We start from the raw sequence: 22,301 nt of genomic DNA, 5'->3' as shown, positions 1-22,301 counted from the left end.
GATCATATGAACTTGGGCTAGGATCAGAACATCCGGGACTCGTGTAGTTTGAGCGGGTCAAGGACTCACCGATGATGGTTGTTCTGTTCGCCAGACCCCTGTCAGATGTCCCGAAAATGTTCTGACATGTCAGCAATTTCGGTTGTGCATTTTGTTGCATAAGCAGTGCTATGACGCGATTGCTGCCAATTTTCAACAAGTGACACCAAAGACAAAGTATGAAGATAAAACTAAAACTGCTTTTCCAATAGAAATCCCTGATCACACGTAGGCGACGTTGGCTAGCTAAGTGCATGTGCACAAATACATAATCGGGTCTAACGGTAGACTCGCGGTGACTTAATTTAGAACGTTGCAGAAATTCCGTGACCCGGAAGTACCCTTTTAGTGTTGCTGATGAGACCTCTATTAGTTACCACAAAGTCAAAAGGGCTATCGTAAAAATTCATGAAAATAAATATGTGGTCTTCATTTAAGGTTAGGTTTAAAACCATATTTTTAATAAGACAGATTCTAGAAATAGGCTAGCTTTATGACATTGAGGCTGTGGTAACTAGTGACGACTGACGAGAGGTTTATGGGAAGATGGCGCCTAGAAAGCGAAGTGTCGTTTGGTCTTTTTTCAGAGCCGTAGATGAGAAGAAAGTGACTTGTCTGCTGTGTTTGGAGACCGTCCTTCATTGCGGCCACACCACGAACATGCTAAGGCATTTGCGTAGCAAACACCTGAACGAGTATAGTAGCGCGGCAGCATCAAAAGATAGGCGGTCTGTGGTGGCGGACGACAACAGTCAACCAATGATGATTAACAGTGAAGACTATTGTGACGGTATGATTTGATATTATGTGGAGACGTTATCATACTCGAGTATCAGGTAATGCGAATGTAAAGTGTATCAAACTTTCATTCGTCAACCCACGCTTGATGCACAGACGGTGTTTAGCTATTCCGTCAAATGTTTCCATTGTGTTAGCCCAGATGCTAACTCAACTAGCTAACACACATTTGTACCCATACTAGGCCGGGCTAGCTATGGTAACGTCCTTTGCAAAGTTTGGTTGACTGCCTAATGTGTGTATTTTTGACCCCAGATGCTTAGATGTTTTTGATCATAGGGTAAATACTGCCTTTAGGCTATTTAATTTAGCAGCGGTCGGTAATTGTTGCCACCGCTGCAAAACATGTAATTATTTTATATAAATATTTCTGCCGAGCCGCCCTTTTAAATGGATAGTCGTCAGCTCAATTACTAGGCGTCTATGGTAAGATCTAGTATGATAGCTGAGCCAGTCACACTTCATATAAAATGAATGGAATGCTACTTACCAACTAGCTATATTATACTGCACACACAATGCTGAATGCTTATACCAAAAGCTAGCTAGCTTGTAACGTTAGCAGCTATGCTGTCTGTGTCCCGAATCAGCTGACCCAACGTTACAATATAATGATCGTGGAGAAACATGCTGATTTACGAACTGACTTGTGATAACATTCTTTCTTTTGGGGCAGGATGTCTACAACTTTAGGGTAATTAAACAAGCCAAGCAGTGTTGCCAGGTCTAGTAAAAATGTCTAACGCAATGACCTCTGAAAACATGCCCACTAGGTCTGAAAACTAGCCCCAAAATGTTGTTTGCAGCCTCAGAGGAGTTGCCACATTAAACCATGAAAGCCTTTTTCCATAACTTTATCGAGCGAATTAAGGAATATCTACGTATTTTTTTACGAAGTGAGTTAAGAACCAAAACTCGGTTTTCCATTAAAATAATAATTCGTCCAAGTATAAGAATGTTGCAAGAGAACATGCATAAATCGCCTTTATTGATTATTTTCCATCAATGGATATCGATTTTAAATAGTTTTGACTGCTATGATTAAACAATAAGGCCCTAGGAGGTGTGGTATATGGCCAGTATACCACGGCTAAGTGCTGTTCTTTGGCCATAGCCCTTAGCCGTGGTATATTGGCCATATACCACAAACCCCTGAGGAGCCTGATTGCTATGTAAACAAACAAAAAAATTGGGGTCATTCCTATGGTACACAGTCTGATATTCCATGGCTTTCAACCAATCAGCATTTAGGGTTCAAACACTATAGTTATGCATGTGCATAACTATAGATACATCTGACAGGAGAATTTGAGTGATGAAAGTTGGACAGAGGATCTGAATCTCTGTGCAAGAAACACTTGGAAGAACTTCAAAAAATGAATGTTAGTCTTTTCTGGCAATTGTGACTTCATTATGTGCCAGATGTTAAGGCTACAAACCGTTATAAGTTGCCTATTTGCGAGATTTACTTTTTTCAATCGGCATAGGCTACTGAAAAATCTGCGTTTATGATTGCAATTCAACTTTTCCATGGTTTGCTGAGCTAGTTGCAGGTAGCCTATAGCCCCTGAAAGGCCAACATCTAATTTCAGGGGAAAGTCCACAATGAAATGTGGAGGATGATACATTCGTGATAGATCTGTGACCATGATCACAACTGATAACTTCCTTTTTAAATTTACATGGCCATTAAGAATTGCATAACACAAGGCTACAACAACAAACGGAGCAATAAGCTATTTATTAAATCATTGTGAACTTTCCCCCATAGCACGCGAGGGAGTTCCATAATTTCCATTTCGAATGTCCACTCGCACAGTGCTCGAGACCCAAGAACTGAGCATGCATAAAACCCTTCGCTTGATATGGTTATCCATAAGCAAAGTCGACATTAGAATGCAGTTTATCTAATGCGCTCTTATAGCGCCTAAAGTTGTTTTCCTGTGCTTTGTTACCATTATTTATTGATGCGCATCAGTTCTAGAGCGTTAATGTTTTATGGAACAAGGGTTGGAAATGGGTGTCTCCATTAGAGGTCGACCGATTAATCGGAATGGCCGATTTCAAGTTTTCATAACAATCGGAAATCGGTATTTTTGGATGCCGATTTGGCCCCCAAATAAGACCTTTATTTAACTAGGCAGGTCAGTTAAGAACACATTCTTATTTTCAATGATGGCCTAGGAACGGTGGGTTAACTGCCTTGTTCAGGGGCAGAACGACAGATTTTTACCTTGTCAGCTCAGGGATTCAATCTTGCAACCTTACGGTTAACTAGTCCAACGCTCTAACCACCTGCTTTACATTGCACTCCACACGAATGCAGTAAGAAGCCAAGGTAAGTTGTTAGCTAGCATTAAACTTATCTTATAAAAAACAATCAATCAATCATAATCACTAGTTAACTACACATGGTTGATGATATTACTAGTTTATCTAGCCTGTCCTGCGTTGCATATAATCGCTTAGGTACACGTTGCTCCAACCATAAACATCAATGCCTTTCTTAAAATCAATACACAAGTATATATTTTTAAACCAGCATATTTAGTTAATATTGCCTGCTAACATGAATTTCTTTTAACTAGGGAAAATGTGTCGCTTCTCTTGCAAACAGAGTCAGGGTATATGCAGCAGTTCGGGCTGCCTGGCTCGTTGCAAACTGTGTGAATACTATTTCTTCCTAACAAAGACAGCCAACTTCGCCAAACGGGGGATGATTTAATCAAAAGCGCATTTGTGAAAAAAGCACAATCGTTGGACAACTGTACCTAACCATAAACATCAATGCCTTTCTTAAAATCAATACACAGAAGTATATATTTTTAAACCTGCATATTTAGCTAAAAGAAATCCAGGTTAGCGGGCAATATTAACCAGGTGAAATTGTACGCAGAGTCAGGGTATATGCAACAGTTTGGCCCGCCTGGCTCATTGCGAACTAATTTGCCAGAATTTTACGTAATTATGACATAACATTGAAGGTTGTGCGATGTAACAGGAATATTTAGACTTATGGATGCCACCCGTTAGATAAAATACGAAACGGTTCTGTATTTCACTGAAAGAATAAACGTGATAGTTTCCGGATTCGACCATATTAATGACCTAAGGCTCGTGTTTCTGTGTGTTATTATGTTATAATTAAGTCTATGATTTGATAGAGCAGTCTGACTGAGCGATGGTAGGCAGCAGCAGGCTCGTAAGCATTCATTCAAAATAGAACTTTCGTGCGTTTTGCCAGCAGCCCTTCGCAATGCATTGCGCTGTTTATGACTTCAAGCCTGTCAACTCCCAAGATTAGGCTGGTGTAACTGATGTGAAATGGCTAGCTAGTTAGCCGGGTGCACGCTAATAGCGTTTCAAACGTCACTCGCTCTGAGACTTGGATTTGTTGTTTCCCCTTGCTCTGCATGGGTAACGCTGCTTCGAGGGTGGCTGTTGTCGATGTGTTCCTGGTTTGAGCCCAGGTAGGAGTGAGGAGAGGGACGGAAGCTATACTGTTACACTGGCAATACTAAAGTGCCTATAAGAACATCCAATAGTCAAAGGTATATGAAATACAAATCGTATAGCGAGAAATAGTCCTATAATTCCTATAATAACTACAACCTAAAACATCTTACCTGGGAATATTGAAGACTCATGTTAAAAGGAACCACCAGTTTTCATATGTTCTGATGTTCTGAGCAAGGAACTTAAACGTTAGCTTTTTTACATGGCACAAATTGCACTTTTACTTTCTTCTCCAACACTTTGTTTTTGCATTATTTAAACCAAATTGAACATGTTTCATTAATAATTTGAGGCTAAATTGATTTTATTGATGTATTATATTAAGTTAAAATAAGTGTTCATTCAGTATTGTTGTAATTGTCATTATTATAAATATATATATATATACAAATAAAACCAGCCGATTAATCGGTATCGGGTTTTTTGGGGCCTCCAATAATCGGTATCGGCGTTGAAAAATCATAATCGGTCGACCTCTAGTCTCCATAATGACAATCTAAATAGGCTACTTACAACTGGTAAAAAGTTGTCACGAAGTGCACGATTGCTGCTCAGTCTCCTCGCACTCAGTTTCACTAGCCAATCAACACAGGTCTGTGAGCGCTGGCGCGGTGAGTGTGAAACAGAATGGGGGGTGTTTCATACATATTTTATTAGGCTACATATAACCCACCATTTGTATTTTAGATTAAGCAAAGATAATATATCTGTCCACTAACATAGGCCTACGGCATTACCCCAAGTTCTTGTTTCAAAAACATCTAATCAGTGCTTCAGAACCAAGTGTTGATCAATGACCTGTCATCATTGTCGCGCAATGGCGGGCACACATAAATGTCCAGAAAGCGCTTGTTTAATTTTTCCCGGTTTTGCCTAGCAAAGTCAAGAGTAGCCTACCTACATTCATATTATCCATATAAAATACAGTTGAGCAATCTGCTAAGGACGCATCTTTGCCAGAATAATAGGTAACCTGGTGATTTCAATAGTCATTGTCAAATGGGCCTAGTATTTGGCATGCAGGTAGGCCAAATGATCCTGCTTGCTCAGGACTCCAGATAAGTAACAATGTGACATGATATCGTAAGTTGATATTGACTGCTAACATAAATGACTTTCAGCTCAAAATGCAGGTGTGAAAAACGCAGTTTATTTCTGGATCTTGCGCATTGAGAATGCATCAGTGTTTATGACTAATGCAGTGCGTGAGCGAGGGTCGCAAGCGTTGAACAACTCCATTTTGGGGGTCACGGATCAAAAGTTTTGAGAACCACTTAGCTAGCGAAGAGTGCTGATTTGCTGTAGGTCTACAAGTAAAGGATCAGGTGCAGCGCAAACTTAAAATTGTAGGGAGGGGAGTGCCATAAATAAATATGCAGCACCAAAAATTGTTTGGTGATCAAGAATGTTACCTGCTAACTAGCAATGGGCGTCAAGGAACAATTACTACCTACTGGTCTTTTGGTATGTCAAAATTGCTTGAAATTGATGATTACTTATGGAATTTTTTTACATGAATTATTACATCATCAAAATGTGTTCTAGACAAAACAACAGAAAGGGCTGTCTGGTGCCTCAATAAATATTTGTACACTCTTTAGAAAAAAAGATGCTATCTCATACCTTAAAGGGTTATTCTGCTCTCCCCATAGGAGAACCCTAAAGAACCATTTTTGGTTCCAGGTAGAACCCTCCATGTAAAACTGTTTCAACAGTTAGGTTCTACGTGGAACCCAATTGGGTTCTCTTATGGGGACAGTCGAATAACTGTTTTTTTCTTCTTCTCTCTAAGTGTGTAGTTGAACAAGTCATTGCATGTAGGGTATATATTTTTAAACGTGATCGACTTGCTCATAGAATGCACGATTTGGACTTGACTCGACCCATTCTACTTGAGACTCAGACCTAAATAATAATGCAATATCTAATTTACATAAGTATTCACACCCCTGATTCACGACTTTGCAGAAGCACCTTTGGCAGAAATGACAGCTGTGAGTTTTTCTGGGTAAATCTCTAAGAGCTTTCCACACCTCAGTTGTGCTATATTTGCCCATTTTATTATTTTCAAATGTCTTCAAGGTCTGTCAAATTGGTTGTTGATCATTGCTAGACAACCAGGCCATACAGTTTCAGGTAGATTTAAGTCAACTGTAACTCAGCCACTCTGGAACATTCACTGGCTTCTTGGTAAGCAACTCCAGTTTAGATTTGGCCTTGGGTTTTAGGTTATTGTCCTGTTGAAATGTGAATTCATCTCTGTGTCTTGTTGAAAGCAGACTGAACCAGGATTTCCTCTCGCATTTTGCCTATACTTAGCGCCATTCTGTTTTTTTACATATTTATTTATTTATTTAAACTCCCCAGTCCTTAACAATTACAAGCATACCCAAAACATGATGCAGCCACCACTATGCTTGAAAATATTGAGTGGTACTCAGTAATGTATTGCATTTGCCCCAAACATAACACTTTGTATTCAGGACAAAAGTTCAAAGCTATGCCACATTTTTTGCAGTATTACTTTACTGCGTTGTTGCAAACAGGATGCATGTTTTGGAATAGTTTTATTCTGTACAGGCTTCCTTTCCCCCTCTGTCAATTAGGTTAGTATTGTGGAGAAACTACAATGTTGTTGATCCATCCTCAGTTTCCTCCTATCACAGCCATTAAACTCTGTAAGTGTTTTAAGGTCACCTTTGGCCTCATGGTGAAATCCCAGAATAGTTACCTTCCTCCCCGGCAAATGAGTTAGGAAGGACGCCTGTATCATTGTAGTGACTGGGTGTATTGGTACACCATCCAAAGTGAAATTAATAACTTCATCATGCTCAAAGGGCTGTTCAATGTCTGCTTTTACGTTGTTTACCCATCTACCAATAGGTGCCCTTCTTTATAAGGCATTGGACAACCTCTCTGGTCTTTTGTGGTTGAATCTGTTTGAAATTCACTGCTCGACTGATGGACCTTACAATAGTCTGTATATGTGAGGTAGTCATTCAAAAATAATGTTTAACACTATTATTTCAACTTTATTATGTGACTTGTTAAGCACATTTTCATTCACCAACTTATTTAGGCTTGGCATAACAGAGGGGTTGAATACTTATTCACTCAATACATTTCAAGCTATGAATTTATTTTTTTTTTTACATTTCAAAAACGTAATTCCACTTTGACATTATGGGGTATTGTGTGTAGGCCAGTGACCAAAACATCTACATTTACTATAATTTACTAACTCAACAACATTTTGAAAAAGTCAATGGGTGTGAACTTTCTGAAGGCACCATATGTAAAATACACTACATGACCAAAAGTATATGGACACCTACTTGTCGAACATATCTTCCGAAATCATGGGCATTAATATGTAGTTGGTCCCCCCCCCCTTTGCTGCTATAACAGCCTCCACTCTTCTGGGAAGGCTTTCCACTAGATGTTGGAACATTGCTGCAGGGACTTGCTTCCATTCAGCCACAAGCATTAGTGAGGTCGGGCACTGACCACTAGGCTTTGCTCGCAGTTGGCGTTTCAATTCAATGGGATTGAGGTCAAGGCTCTGTGCAGGCCAGTCAAGTTCTTCCACACTGATCTCAACAAACCATTTCTGTATGGACCTCGTTTTGTGCACAGGGACATTGTCATGCTGAAACAGGAAAGGGCCTTACCCGAACTGTTGCCACAAAGTTGGAAGCACAGAATCGTCTAGAATGTCATTGTATGCTGTTGCGTAAAGATTTCCCTTCAATGGAACTAAGGGGCCTAGCCCGACCCATAAAAATCAGCCCCAGACCATTATTTCTTCTCCACCAAATGGTACAGTTGGCACTATGCGTTGTGGCAGGTAGCGTTCTCCTGGCATCCGCCAAACCTATATTAGTCCATCGGACTGCCAGAAGGTTAAGTATGGTTCATCACTCTAGAGAACGCGTTTCCACTGCTCCAGAGTTCGATGGCGGTGAGCTTTTACACCACTCCAGCTGACGCTTGGCATTGCACATGGTGATCTTAAGCCATGGAAACCCATTTCATAAAGCTCCAGACGAACAGTTATTGTGCTGACGTTGCTTCCAGAGGCAGTTTGGAACTCGTAGTGAGTGTTGCAACCTAGGACAGACGATTTTTACGAACTACGTGCTTCAGCAGTTGGCGGTCCCGTTCTGTGAGCTTGTGTGGCTTACCACTTCGTGGCTGAGCTGATGTTTCACCTAAATGTTTCCACTTCACAATAACAGCACTTACAGCTCTAGCAGGGCAGAAATTTGACGAGGTGACTTGTTGGAAAGGTGGCATCTTATGACGGTGCCCCGTAGAAAGTCGCTGAGCTCTTCAGTAAGCCATTCTACTGCCAGTGTTTGTCTATGGAGATTGCATGGCGGTGTGCTTGATTTTATATACCCATCAGCAAATAGCTGAATCCACTAATTTGAAGGCCATGAATCCACATACTTTTGGCCATGTAGTGTAGCTGTAAGATAAGTTGGCTAGCAACACATTTTAGGTGAATGGTTAAGTCACAGTCCTCAGTGGAGTAACTTTCTTTTTTTAATGTTTTTTTTTTTTACACTTGTGTCTCAGTGGAGGTAGCACTAGAGGAGCAGCCCCCAGAGCAGGCAGCCTCGGTGAGTGACGCAGACATCGCAAGCGCCATCAACGGCATCCTGAAGGCAGCAGAGGATCACGCTGTGGTCAGAGACACCGGGGCTGTGATTGTGGGCCAGGTCAGTGCAGGGGCCACACCATCTGGCCGGAAGTGGAGCTCCGTGTGGACGCACTATGAGCGGTTGGAGGAGCAGAACCGCGCGCTTTGTCTGATCTGCAATGAGAAGATCCAGCACCAGAGCAGCACCAGCAACCTGCTGCGCCACCTCTCCAAGAGACATCCAGAGGCCTTTGCTCGCCTGGAGGGCCACATCAAGAAACAGAAGACCAGCGTCGTCCAGAAAACATTGCGTAGAGACGGCGACCCAGGCCCCAAACACACCAACCTGTCAAGGAGAATTGGAGGGGTTGCACTGAAACAAAGCCCAGGGAAATTTCCAGGTAGGTCTGATGACTGTATATATGTGTGCGTATCGGTGTTGCTCAAATTGATCCCAAAATACTGTATTATTCTGTATTCGAAGAACTGATGCTCATACGTGTGTTCATTTATGAAAATACGTAAGTTAGAGAACCTGAGCTCTTGATTTCATGCTGTCTTTCCTGTCTCCGCTCTCTTTCTCTCTCTGTAGATGCATTTGATGTGATGGGAGCGTGTGAGGGGGAGGTGCGTGTGTTGGAGCGGGAGCGTGAGCTGACGGAGGCCTTGATGAGGGCTCAGCAGCAGGAGGCACGGGCGCTGGAGCAGCAGAGGGAGCTCCTGGAGACACTACGTCGGGCCAACACCAGAGAGGCATCTGCAGAGAAGGTGGCCCTGGAGACCTTGAGGAGAAGCCAGGAGCAGGAGGCCCGCTCCCTGCAGAGGGAGAGGGAAGACCTGCAGAGAGAGCGAATGGAGTTGCAGATGGAGAAGGAAAGGATGCAAAGGGAGAGGGAGGAGCTGGAGTGCTTAAGAAGGGACTCTGGGCAAGAGAGGAGTCCGGTGCAGACAGTGGACCGAACCACTGGGTTGTTCCAGGGGGATGTGGTACAGGAGGTGACTATGAGGGAAGAGGTTCTTGGTTAGGGGATGTTTCAGTAAGCCAACAGGACGATACTGTAATGTTCAGAAGTTGACCACCTATCCAATCACCATGCATTGACTAACTCAAACACCTCTCTCTAAAAGAAGGGAGATGGTGGGTGAATGCACTCACAAGGGGGTTTAGTGATGTAAATACTTTTGTAACTTTTCTTAATGAAAATAAACCTATACCATGTCATTAAGTTGTGGAGTTTTTAGTTCAGGAGTATAGTAAGTCCTCATGTGGAAGACCACCTACCATTAAATCATTGTACTCTAGAACAAAGTGACACATTTGAGTTAGGAGTATAACATAGTTTGTTTATTATTACACTGTACCAGTCAAAATTTTGGCTACACCTACTCATTCAAGTGATTTCCTTTATTCTTACTATTTTCAACATTGTAGAATAATAGTGAAGACCTGAAAACTATGAAATAACACATATGGAATCATGTAGTAACCAAAAAAGTGTCAAACAAATTAAAATATATTTGAGATTCTTTGAAGTAGCCACCCTTTGCCTTTGACAGCTTTGCACACTCTTGGCATTCTCACAACCAGCTTCACCTGGAATGCTTTTCCCACAGTCTTGAAAGAGTTCCCACATATGCTGTGCACTTGTTGGCTGCTTTTCCTTCACTCTGCGGTCCAACTCATCCCAAACCATCTCAATTGGGTTGAGGTCAGGTGATCTGATGTAGCACTCCATCACTCTCCTTCTTGGTCAAATAGCCCTAACACAGCCTGGAGGTGTGTTGTTACGTTGTCCTGTTGAAAAACAAATGATAGTCCCACTAAGCGCAAACCAGATGGGATAGCGTATCGCTGCAGAATGCTGTGGTAGCCATGCTGGTTGTGTGCCTTGAATTCTAAATAAATCACTGACAGTGTCAACAGCAAAGCACCATCACACCACCTCCTCCATGCTTCACTGTGGGGACTACACATGCAGAGATCATCTGCTCTGCAGCTCACAAAGACACGGCAGTTGGAACCAAAAATCTCATTTGGACTCAGACCAAAGGACAGATTTCAACCGGTCTAATGTCCATTGCTCCTATGTCTTGGCCCAAGCAATTCTCTTCTTATTGGTGTCTTTTAGTAGTGTTTTCTTTGCAGCAATTTGACCATGAAGGCCTGATTCACACAGTTGATGGTGAGATGTGTCTTTTTTACTTGAACTCTGTGAAGCATTTGTTTGGGTTGCAATGTCTTAAAAAATAAAAAAATATTTAACCTTTATTTAACCAGGTAGGCCAGTTGAGAACAAGTTCTCATTTACAACAGTGACCTGGCTAAGAGAAAGCAAAGCAGTGCAACAAAAACAACACAAGAGTTACCAGTCTGAGGCTGGTAACTCTAGTGAACTTATCCTATGCAGCAGAGGTTACTCTGGGTCTTCCTTTCCTGTGGTGGTCCTCATGAGAGCCAGTTTCATCATAGTTTTTGCGACTGCACTTGAAGAAACTTTCAAAGTTCATAACATTTTCTGGATTGACTGACCATGTCTTAAAGTAATGATGGACTGTTGTTTCTCTTTGCTTATTTGAGTTGATCTTGCCATAATATGGGCTTGGTCTTTTACCAAATAGGGCTATCTTCCTTATACCACCCCGACCTTGTCACAACATAACTGATTGGCTCAAATGTATTTTTAAGTTAACTTCTGTAATTTCTTAACTTAACAAGGCACACCTGTTAATTGAAATGCATTCCAGGTGACTACCTCATGAAGCTGGTTGAGAGAATGCCAATAGTGTGCAAAGCTGTCATCAAGGCAAACGGTGGCTACTTTGAAGAATCTCAAATGTAAAATATATTTTGATTTGTGTAACTTCTTTGGGATAGGGGGCAGTATTTTCACGGCCAGATAAAAAACGTACCCGATTTAATCTGGTTACTACTCCTGCCCAGAAACTAGAATATGCATATAATTAGTAGATTTGGATAGAAAACAATGTAAAGTTTCTAAAACTGTTTGAATGGTGTCTGTGAGTATAACAGAACTCATATGGCAGGCCAAAACCTGAGAAGATTCCATGCAGGAAGTGCCCTGTCTGACAATTTGTTGTCCTTCTGTTGCATCTCTATCGACATTACAGCATCTGTGCTGTAACGTGACACTTTCTAAGGCTTCCATTGGCTCTCTAAAGCCGCCAGAAAGTGGAATGGGGTGTCTGCTGTCTCTGGGCAAAGTACAACAGCAGAGTTTGTAAGTGGTCAGCCTGGGGACAGTGAGACTGAGATGCGCATTCACGAGACTTCTCCATTTTTTTTCTTTCAGCCTTTGAATGAATACAATGTTGCCCGGTTGGAATATAATCGCTATTTTACGAGAAAAATAGCATAAAAATTTATTTTAAACAGCGTTTGACATGCTTCTAAGAACAGTAATGGAATATTTAGAAAAATTTTGTCACGAAATGCGCTCGCGCGTTACCCTTCGGATAGTGACCTGAACGCATGAACAAAACGGGGGTATTTGGATATAACTATGGATTATTTGGAACCAAAACAACATTTGTTGTTGAAGTCCTGGGAGTGCATTCTGACGAAGAACAGCAAAGGTAATCCAATTTTTGTAATAGTAATTCTGAGTTTAGGTGACACCGAAGTTGGCGGATGTCAAAATAGCTAGCCGTGATGGCTGAGCTATGTACTCAGAATATTGCAAAATGTGCTTTCGCCGAAAAGCTATTTTAAAATCGGACATAGCGATTGCATAAAGGAGTTCTGTATCTATAATTCTTAAAATAATTGTTATGTATTTTGTCAATGTTTATCATGAGTAAATTCACCGGAAGTTTTCGGTGGGTATGCTAGTTCTGAACATCACATGCTAATGTAAAAAGCTGTTTTTTGATATAAATATGAACTTAGTGCTGCATTTAGCTGTGGTTTGGGTTTATGTGACATATATGCTTGCTTGGAAAATGGCTGTGTGATTATTTGTGTCTATGTACTCTCCTAACATAATCTAATGTTTTGCTTTCGCTGTAAAGCCTTTTGGAAATCGGACAACGTGGTTCGATTCAGGAGAAGTGTATCTATAAAATGGTGTAAAATAGTCCTATGTTTGAGAACTTTGAATTATGACATTTTGTGGTTTTAAATTTGGCGCTCTGATTTTTCACTGGCTGTTGAATAGTGTGGGACGATTTTGTCCCACCTCCCCTAGTGAGGTTAACTTTCTGGGTTACTAAATTATTCCATGAGTTATTTCATAGTTTTGATGTCTTCACTATTATTCTACAATGTAGAAAATAGTAAAAAATAAAGTAGGTGTGTCAACTTATGACTGGTTCTGTATATGTATATTTATTACAGAATTAAAGTGTACAATCATTACAATTCATACTTTCGTTTCATCTCTGAGAACAGTTCCATCCCCCCTTTCCATCCCAGAATAATAATAATAGAAGGCTTTAGGTGAAAGGTGCATACATCATGGCATATAAAAGAGCAAATCTCATTTTAACAGAAAGAAATTAAACGATAGGAGTACAACACGTTCTTTCTTAGGGATTATCTGCTATAACATTTATTTATTTAACTATGTGATGTACTGTATGGGACCGAAGCAAAACAATTCCTTCACGGTTCTTCATTTCCATTTGTAGATTTACTTTCAGCTCAGTGAGCTAAAGCATCACAAACTAAAGTGAGCTTTTGGTCAGAACTTAGATGTATTGTCAGCAATTGCTCCCTCTTGAGGCACTGACTGCCTCGTTCTTCCAGAAGAGGGCCAGACCTCGCTTCCAACGGAGAGAATGTGGGTGCTTAAGCTCTGTCCAGTTGTCATGGAACTCTGCTCTGCCCCCCGCAGTCTCTTAACACAGAGCCATAGGAACAGGAAGAACCCTGTGGAAAACAGGAAGCAGTGTTATAAACTAGCAGAGCAGAGGTGTATCCGGAGAGCGCAACATTGCTGAATGTTCAGAAAGAAATATACTGTGTAGAACAGCCATACTTGTCTGTGGAGCTCAGCAGTACATTATTGCTATCTGCAGTGTTAGAAATGTAAAATTGTGATGTTCCTGAATAAGCATTATTTAGATTGTATGTACGGGATATCTTTCACCCCTATGTTACTTGCTTGTTTCTCTCTTATGGAAAGATAGAAAATAAAGTATGTCGTTGGCTCCCTCCGATAAGGATGAGAATTTACCCTGCAGTGAGTTGAGGATGGTGAAGATGTAGAGGATGATGTAGTTGGTGTAGCCCATGGAGAAGAAGCCCATCCCCCAGGTGAGGCCCAGGATGCAGGTCAGCCCCAGAACGCTGCAGGTGATGTTGCGGCTCTGTCTCTTCCCCTGCGGCGATGTGACAGAGCGCAGCTTGAGCATCGTTGTGATGACGATGACGAAGATGGTGCTATTGAAGAGCAGGACCACTATCAGGTAAGCCACAACAGAGCCGTACTGCACACCAGAGTCTTTGATCCAGCACCTGTGAATCAGAGGGAGAAAGTCCCTTCTAAGGGCTGGTAGGCAATGCACCAATATGATGTGTTTTGTTAATAAACTCACATTCTGTTATTCAGCCCATAGAAATCTGTACTGACAGCGGCGACTATGGATACAACCAAAGCAGGAACACCTGAGAGGAGACAGATTGATTCTTTTGATTTTTCAGTTTACTGCTGGTCTGTACATGTTAACTGTTGTTTACTGTTTAACTGTGGTATCTGTTTTGACAGTGCTGTTCTTACCCCAGCCCAGCAGGCTCAGCTTCAGCAGATAGTGTCTCATGTAGGTGTTGTAGACCAGGACCAGCAGCCTGTACAGATGCAGAGCCTCCAGGCCCATCCAGGTGAAGCAGCAGAGCAGTGAGTAGTGCAGCAGGGCGGCCACAGCAGGACACAGGCCAGGGGCCATATATGCAGGGCCCACAAAGGCCAAGCCCACACTGGCCAACAGCAGCAGGTTGAGTAACAGCAGAGATGCCACCAACTGGAGATGAACCAGCATGGCATGGTCAGTAGATTTCCGTCTGAAAGAGAGAAAGATTGTGTGTGTGGTTGGTTAGCGTTCATACAAGGATTTATACATAGCTAGACATGACCGCCTCATTGACCTGATAGCTAGTGAGGTGAGACAGACAGATATTTGGGAGCCTCGGCCATGTACATAGGCTGATAGTATGTGGGCTTCAGATTGCAGACCTGCGTAGGACAAAGGCAAAGCAGCTAGCGAGGTACTGCTCTGTCAGCTGTCATGGGCAGCGTAGCTGTATGGAGAAGAATGTGCTTTCTGTACCCATAAGTGTCCATATACTGTATCCATGACCTATTAAATGTTTGAATCCTTCTCGACTGTAATGTGATTTGTGGGTTCAATTAAAGTATTTAAAAAGTGTGTGTTTGCTTGACAGGTGTCACTCACGAATGCTGAAAGCAGTGTGTCAGTAAGGTGATGGTACAGAAGAACACAGAGATGGCTCCGCCCACACAGGTGAGCACGCTCAGCGTCCTGGCATGGACCTCACTCAGTTTCACATCAGGGATCTGTGGGAGCAGTAACATCATGCTGCACATAACATTTATAAGGATTTGAGTACCCTAAGACTACTATTATTTTGGCCGTGCGTACTAAACAAGAAGCGAGTATGGATATTGGAACACAATCTCAATGCATTGACTATTCCTCTCAGGGGCAGCATGGCACTATGGTAACTGGAGCTGACTTTTTGAATCTGGAAATATGCAAATGTTTCCCATGAATAGATGTCAGGAAAGGAAATGGAAAACAGTAAGATATAATCTGGAAAGTAATATGAAAAGTAGGATCATCTCACCATGAGGGCAAAAAAGGAGAAGTGGTCACAGCTACAGATGGTCTGGTTAGTGAGCCTCAGGGTGTGGCAGCCATCAATGACCCATTCACCTCCTTCAACAATAAGAAACAGACGTTCGTATACAACAGATCAACCGAGCCATTCTTGAATAAGTCATTCTGCTTTATATCATGCTCTATCAAATCGACGCATTAGCCCATATTTATTGATTTGGTACACAATTGCTCATTAGTTATGCAGAGATATGCAGTCCGTATTTACGACTCTGGTTGTGGTAGACACACGTTGTATTCTCTTTTTCCTGAAGAAAAGAAAATGACAGTGTAAGCAGCTTGTTTAAATCTTACCACTGGTAAGTTGATTTTGACGGTAGTTACCTGTAGTTCAGATTTGTGTTTGAAGGTCATGTTGAATGGTGTTGACAGGTGAGAGATGGTTATGTTCTCAACTTCAATACCAAAGAGAATCTTACCAAGTTGTCCCTCTACAGTCTACACACAGACACAGATATTATTCCTGACAAAAGTTTGAGATGTTTTAGCCATGTGATGTGCAACTTGGGAGTGCATGGTAACTCACCCAATTTGGTGGTGAGGTTTTAAACACAGAGAAGATGAACTTAACCATGTCAGGGGCATGTCTACGCTTTAGCCCTGAGAGAAGGTCAGGGGGCAGGTTCACCTTGAGTTCAGGGTTCAAAATCTCTGCAATGTTGAATGAGATCTAGGGAGAGATGCATAAACACCCTCATACTGATACTTACATGTACACTAATGCACTTACTGTACCAGTGACAACTCCATCTCCTACTCAGATACATAGGTCTGTATATTACTTACACACACATTTATTGAGAAATTCTTCATGAAGAGTGAGTAGTTGTAAATGTATTATGTACTTTGTTTGAGATGTACAGATGAATGCTGTGTTGAGATGTTCTTGTTATAGTATATAATTGAGAGGATTTTTGTATTGATATCCGTGGGTCGTTGGATTTTGTTGGTGTTGACAGTCGTTTGGTGCTGATATGTATTGGAAGGTAGAGGTTGCGTATATCTGATATGCTGTATGTACACTCAAAAGGGTTCCAAAAGGGTTCTTCGCTAGGGCCCAGGCCCGTGGGGGACCGGAGGCAACAAAAATAATAACATTTACAGTGAGGGGAAAAGAGTATTTGATCCCCTGCTTATTTTGTACGTTTGCCCACTGACAAAGAAATGATCAGTCTATAATTTTAATGGTAGGTTTATTTGAACAGTGAGAGACAGAATAACAACAACAAAAAATCCAGAAAAACGCATGTCAAAAATGTTATAAATTGTTTTGCATTTTAATGAGGGAAATAAGTATTTGACCCCCTCTCAATCAGAAAGATTTCTGGCTCCCAGGTGTCTTTTATACAGGTAACGAGCAGAGATTAGGAGCACACTCTTAAAGGGAGTGTTCCTAATCTCAGTTTGTTACCTGTATAAAAGACACCTGTCCACAGAAGCAATCAATCAATCAGATTCCAAACTCTCCACCATGGCCAAGACCAAAGAGCTCTCCAAGGATGTCAGGGACAAGATTGTAGACCTACACAAGGCTGGAATGGACTACAAGACCATCGCCAAGCAGCTGGTGAGAAGGTGACAACAGTTGGTGCGATTATTCGCAAATGGAAGAAACACAAAAGAACTGTCAATCTCCCTCGGCCTGGGGCTCCATGCAAGATCTCACCTCGTGGAGTTGCAATGATCATGAGAACGGTGAGGAATCAGCCCAGAACTACGCGGGGGGATCTTGTCAATGATCTCAAGGCAGCTGGGACCATAGTCACCAAGAAAACAATTGGTAACACACTACACCGTGAAGGACTGAAATCCTGCAGCGCCCGCAAGGTCCCCCTGCTCAAGAAAGCACATATACATGCCCGTCTGAAGTTTGCCAATGAACATCTGAATGACTCAGAGGACAACTGGTGAAAGTGTTGTGGTCAGATGAGACCAAAATGGAGCTCTTTGGCATCAACTCAACTCGCCGTGTTTGGAGGAGGAGGAATGCTGCCTATGACCCCAAGAACACCATCCCCACCGTCAAACATGGAGGTGGAAACATTATGCTTTGGGGATGTTTTTCTGCTAAGGGGACAGGACAACTTCACCGCATCAAAGGGAAGATGGACGGGGCCATGTACCGCCCCGATGGACGGGGCCATGTACCTCCTTCCCTCAGCCAGGGCATTGAAAATGGGTCGTGGATGGGTATTCCAGCATGACAATGACCCAAAACACACGGCCAAGGCAACAAAGGAGTGGCTCAAGAAGAAGCACATTAAGGTCCTGGAGTGGCCTAGCCAGTCTCCAGACCTTAATCCCATAGAAAATCTGTGGAGGGAGCTGAAGGTTCGAGTTGCAAAACGTCAGCCTCGAAACCTTAATGACTTGGAGAAGATCTGCAAAGAGGAGTGGGACAAAATCCCTCCTGAGATGTGTGCAAACCTGGTCTGACCTCTGTGATTGCCAACAAGTGTTTTGCCACCAAGTACTAAGTCATGTTTTGCAGAGGGGTCAAATACTTATTTCCCTCATTTAAAATGCAAATCACTTTATAACATTTTTGACATGCGTTTTTCTGGATTTTTTTTGTTGTTATTCTGTCTCTCACTGTTCAAATAAACCTACCATTAAAATTATAGTCTGATAATTTCTTTGTCAGTGGGCAAACGTACAAAATCAGCAGGGGATCAAATACTTTTTTCCCTCACTGTATGTGTATAGTATATATATATACATATATATACACATACACACATACACAAACACACACACAGTGGCAAGAAAAAGTAGTTGTGAGGCCGGTTGGACCTACTGCCAAATTCTCTAAAACGACATTGAGGCAGTAGAGAAAGGAACATTCAATTCTCTGGCAACAGCTCTGGTGGACATTCTTGCAGTCAGTATGCCAATTACACACTCCCTCAACTTGAGACATCTTAGAGTGGTCTTATATTGTCCCCAGCACAAGGTGCATCTGTATAATGAACATGCTGTTTATTCAGCTTCTTCATATGCCACACCTCGGGTGGATGGATTATCTTGGCAAAGGAGAAATGCACACTAACAGGGATGTAAACAAATGTGCACAACATTTTAGAGAAATAAGCTTGTTGTGCGTATGGAAAATGTCTGGGATCTTATATTTCAGCTCATGAAACATGGGACCAACACTACATGTTGCATTTATATTTTTGTACAGTGTGTGCATTTACTGTACCAGTGACAAATCCATCTTGGTGCATGGATTTGTTTACAGAAAATGACGGTGTGCCGGGAAGTGTGGGGGCCCTATTAAAAAAATAATAATAATAAAGCGCCGGGGCCTATGATTTCTTAATCCGGCCCTGCCTATGGGGACAGCCAAAGAACACTTTAGGTTGTAGATCACACATTTCTTTCTAAGAGTGTAGGGCAGACCTGATTATACTCACCTTGGTTGCAGATACATAGACTTTCATCCCAGTGTAGGCTGTCAGATTAATCTCCACAGCAAGACTGACTCCCTGATCAGGAGAGGTAGCTGAAGGAGGGGCTGAAGTAGTGAGAGTTGTGGTAGTGGTAAGGACAGGAGTTGTAAAGGTGTTGGTGGATGGGATTGGAGAAGGTGTAGTAGAGGGGGGTGAGGTAATGGGGGGAGAGGAAGGAGTGGTCAAGGGTACAGGAGTTGTTTCAATAGTTGAAGAAAGAGTAGCAGCAGTAGTTTTAGGGGTAGTTTTTATAGAGGTGGTAGTAGTAGTAGTGGCTGTTGTCTTGGTAGTGGAAGAACACCGGTCATCTAAAAAATAGAAAAAGAGTGAAGATGCTATCTTATGTAGCGGACTGAGCCTTCTAAACAGCATGGTTGCTTCATAAAGTTCCCTTGGTGTGTTGGAATTGATAGGGTCAGAGTTTAACATTTAACAGTATCAACTGCATTTACGTTAGCCAAACTTTAAACGTGGCTGTAATCGTCCTTCATTTTATACATTAAATCCACGCACCAAACCAGTGTTTGAATGCTAGATCCACCTACCTGTACATTTGTAGTTACCTTTGAAAAAGGGTATTTGCAAATATATAATTGTGCAGTTGCATGAAAGACATGGCCCGCAACATGAACATGTCGTTTCACATTTATCTTTGTCTTTCATATAGTTGCATATTTTACTGAACTCACAGCACCTTTGTACTAGGAAAAAGAAACAAAGAAAAAAAAATCACAAATCACCATGTAAACAAAAGAAACATGTTGTTTTGATACAATCATATCCTTTTCAGACAATTGGAATATGCCATCTTGTATATGTGTCAGCTATTGCTTATTTGTCTCTCTGAAAGCATAAACTACGATTTTTTTATATTTTTAAGTGCTGACTTGAAACCTTTAGAGAAGGTTTCGACACCACTGAACAGGCATTTTATTTGTCTAAAAAGTAGTCAGGTGTAAACAGGACTACACTGTATAAGCACAGTTCCACAGTATTGTAGTAGAGCAATTAATACAGTATTGATAATGATTGCGCAGCTCAAAGGGACGCAATCATTTATGATTAAATAATTTTTAAATTGGAGCTGGATGGTCTCACCTGTTTGACTGTTTACCGTGGATGCTATGATGTGGACTGTACAGTTGTAATTATTTTTTATAGCTGTAATTCTGATGGTGCAGATTAAGCTTTGAACTCTGACATTCAGCACAGTCCAAGTGAGGAGGAAAACATGTCCGACACGCACCCACATTGTCTCTCAAGCAACTGTCCTGGTGAGGTATTAATCCTCGACCTCAGGTCTTTCCATTGGTGTTTGTATCTGCTATGTTTCGCTTCTGGATGTTTCTGTTCAGTTGTGTCACAGGTTTCTAGGTAGCCTAAATCTAACCCATTGGACTTTATTTCAACCTGTCATCTATGTTTTCAAATGCAAATTCAAATGCAAATTCATGAAGCAGAGGGTTGGTTTCTGTTTTCTAATAATGCATGCAAATTAGTGTGTGTTTGTCTGTGCCTGTCTGCATGTGTATAAAGTAGAACTTAATCACTCCTGAACACTGGAAAAGCTTGGCTCATGTTGAGAGGCACAAGGTCAGCCACTGTGCAGTGCCCCTGAATGGTGAGCATGTGCTCAAGGGCAAAACAGCAGATTGTTTTTTATACCCGACATGCCACGGCCTATAGCCAACAGATTTGTCAATAATTGTTGTGTTTCTCCAGGTAGCCTGCAGCATCTTGTGGACTATAGATTCACTTGCACACTAAGAAAAGAGGGTTCCTCAAGGGTTATTTGGGAAGGGTGATGGTTCTATGTTGGACCATAACTCCAAGAACCATTTTAGCTTTACAATGGTTCTTTCAGTTCACAAAAGGGTTCTTTGCTCTTTTAGTGATAATTAGATTGTCGGGGGGCTTCGGCTCATTTGAATATTTTGGGGCGTGGTTTCCTCAGCTCTTTTTGTGCAAACATGACTGAGTGTCATTCCAGTTTATCTAATGTGTTGTGTTATGCCATTATACAGTATATGACCAGTGACCGTGTCTTGTGAAAGACTTGCGTTTGGGCTTCTGTCAATTGAGAACGGTTGACTTAAGCCAGTGGTTCTCCAGTCCCCCCCCCCAGCAGTTCCAGAGCTAGCACACCTGATTCAACTTATCAATTAACACAATAATAAAAGTTATGGAATTTTAACAATATAATATGGCTAACCAGAATTAAAAACAAACCTGTATGCGTCTTCAAAAGTATCTACAAAGAACCTTTTGAGATTGAGGAAGGATTTATAGAACCATTCTCCATATAGAACCATGAAGGTTCTTTATAGCCCCAAAAAGGGTTGTAGGCATAGTGGAACCCTTTTTTTGTGCTATTTTGAACCATGGTTGTTTATAGAACCTTCAAAAAAAGGTTCTACATAGCACCAAAAAGGGATCCGCTATGGTTACAAACCAAATAACCCTTAGAACCATTTGTTTTTAGTATAAATAATGTTGTGGACAGGTCAGAGGTCAGCATAACTTAAATTATTTCAACTACAGGTATAATATCTTAATTTGATCGCTCATGTCACAGAGAATTTTCCTGCACCGCAGGATTCAATTGATCCTTGTGATTTACATAAATTCACTGAAAACCTGCAGTTCTCTTTCTCTCACTAGATAGAGTCCTGGCTTTAACAATCTCTTTTATGTCAGAATCTTTGTCTTCAGCCTTCTTTCCATTAGTTGTTACGCAAGTGAGAGACCTACTCCATCCAGGGGTGTGTTTCTGTACTCAAGGAGAGCTATGTAAGGATCTCTGTTGCTGTCTCGTGCTTTTTTAAACAGGTTCTTCACAGTCTGAACTGCTCCCTCAGCTTGGCCGTTTGACTGTGGAAATCTAGGGCTCGACGTGACATGTTTGAACTCCCAGCTGGTAAAGAACTCCAATATTTCTGGACTCACCAACTGTCATCCATTGTCGGAACACAAAA

The 22,301-nt window shown here is 41.6% G+C and overlaps 2 protein-coding genes across 4 annotated transcripts; one reads left to right on the top strand and one right to left on the bottom strand.

Annotated features, from left to right (window-relative positions):
- Nucleotides 1-374: 374 nt before the first annotated feature.
- On the top strand, nucleotides 375-10,220 carry LOC106587410 (centrobin). The gene is made up of 3 exons (XM_014175769.2): nucleotides 375-829; nucleotides 8,935-9,399; nucleotides 9,591-10,220. The coding sequence occupies exons 1-3, from the start codon at nucleotides 586-588 to the stop codon at nucleotides 10,022-10,024; spliced, it is 1,143 nt and encodes a 380-aa protein (XP_014031244.1). The 5' UTR covers nucleotides 375-585; the 3' UTR covers nucleotides 10,025-10,220.
- A 3,398-nt stretch (nucleotides 10,221-13,618) lies between these two features.
- On the bottom strand, nucleotides 13,619-20,705 carry LOC106587414 (adhesion G protein-coupled receptor G3). 3 transcript variants are annotated; one of them, XM_045708878.1, is made up of 12 exons: nucleotides 20,425-20,705; nucleotides 19,872-20,027; nucleotides 19,291-19,634; nucleotides 16,401-16,544; nucleotides 16,199-16,312; nucleotides 16,083-16,122; nucleotides 15,822-15,913; nucleotides 15,410-15,531; nucleotides 14,737-15,017; nucleotides 14,555-14,624; nucleotides 14,194-14,474; nucleotides 13,619-13,886 (listed from the first exon to the last, which is right to left on the bottom strand). In XM_045708878.1, exons 1-12 carry the CDS (start codon nucleotides 20,576-20,578, stop codon nucleotides 13,699-13,701), a joined length of 1,986 nt encoding a protein of 661 aa, XP_045564834.1. In that variant the 5' UTR covers nucleotides 20,579-20,705; the 3' UTR covers nucleotides 13,619-13,698. The 3 variants fall into 3 exon arrangements, with proteins under 3 accessions (XP_045564834.1, XP_045564835.1, XP_045564836.1); XM_045708879.1 differs by having other exon boundaries at nucleotides 19,890-20,027; XM_045708880.1 differs by lacking the exons at nucleotides 19,872-20,027; nucleotides 20,425-20,705 and having other exon boundaries at nucleotides 19,291-19,668.
- Nucleotides 20,706-22,301: the final 1,596 nt, after the last annotated feature.

Source organism: Salmo salar, chromosome ssa26 (genome assembly GCF_905237065.1).
Source record: "Salmo salar chromosome ssa26, Ssal_v3.1, whole genome shotgun sequence".
In the NCBI taxonomy this organism is placed as follows: Eukaryota; Metazoa; Chordata; class Actinopteri; order Salmoniformes; family Salmonidae; genus Salmo; species Salmo salar.
Note: the sequence above shows the minus strand (reverse complement) of the source record. Positions and strands in the feature narration are given on the sequence as shown.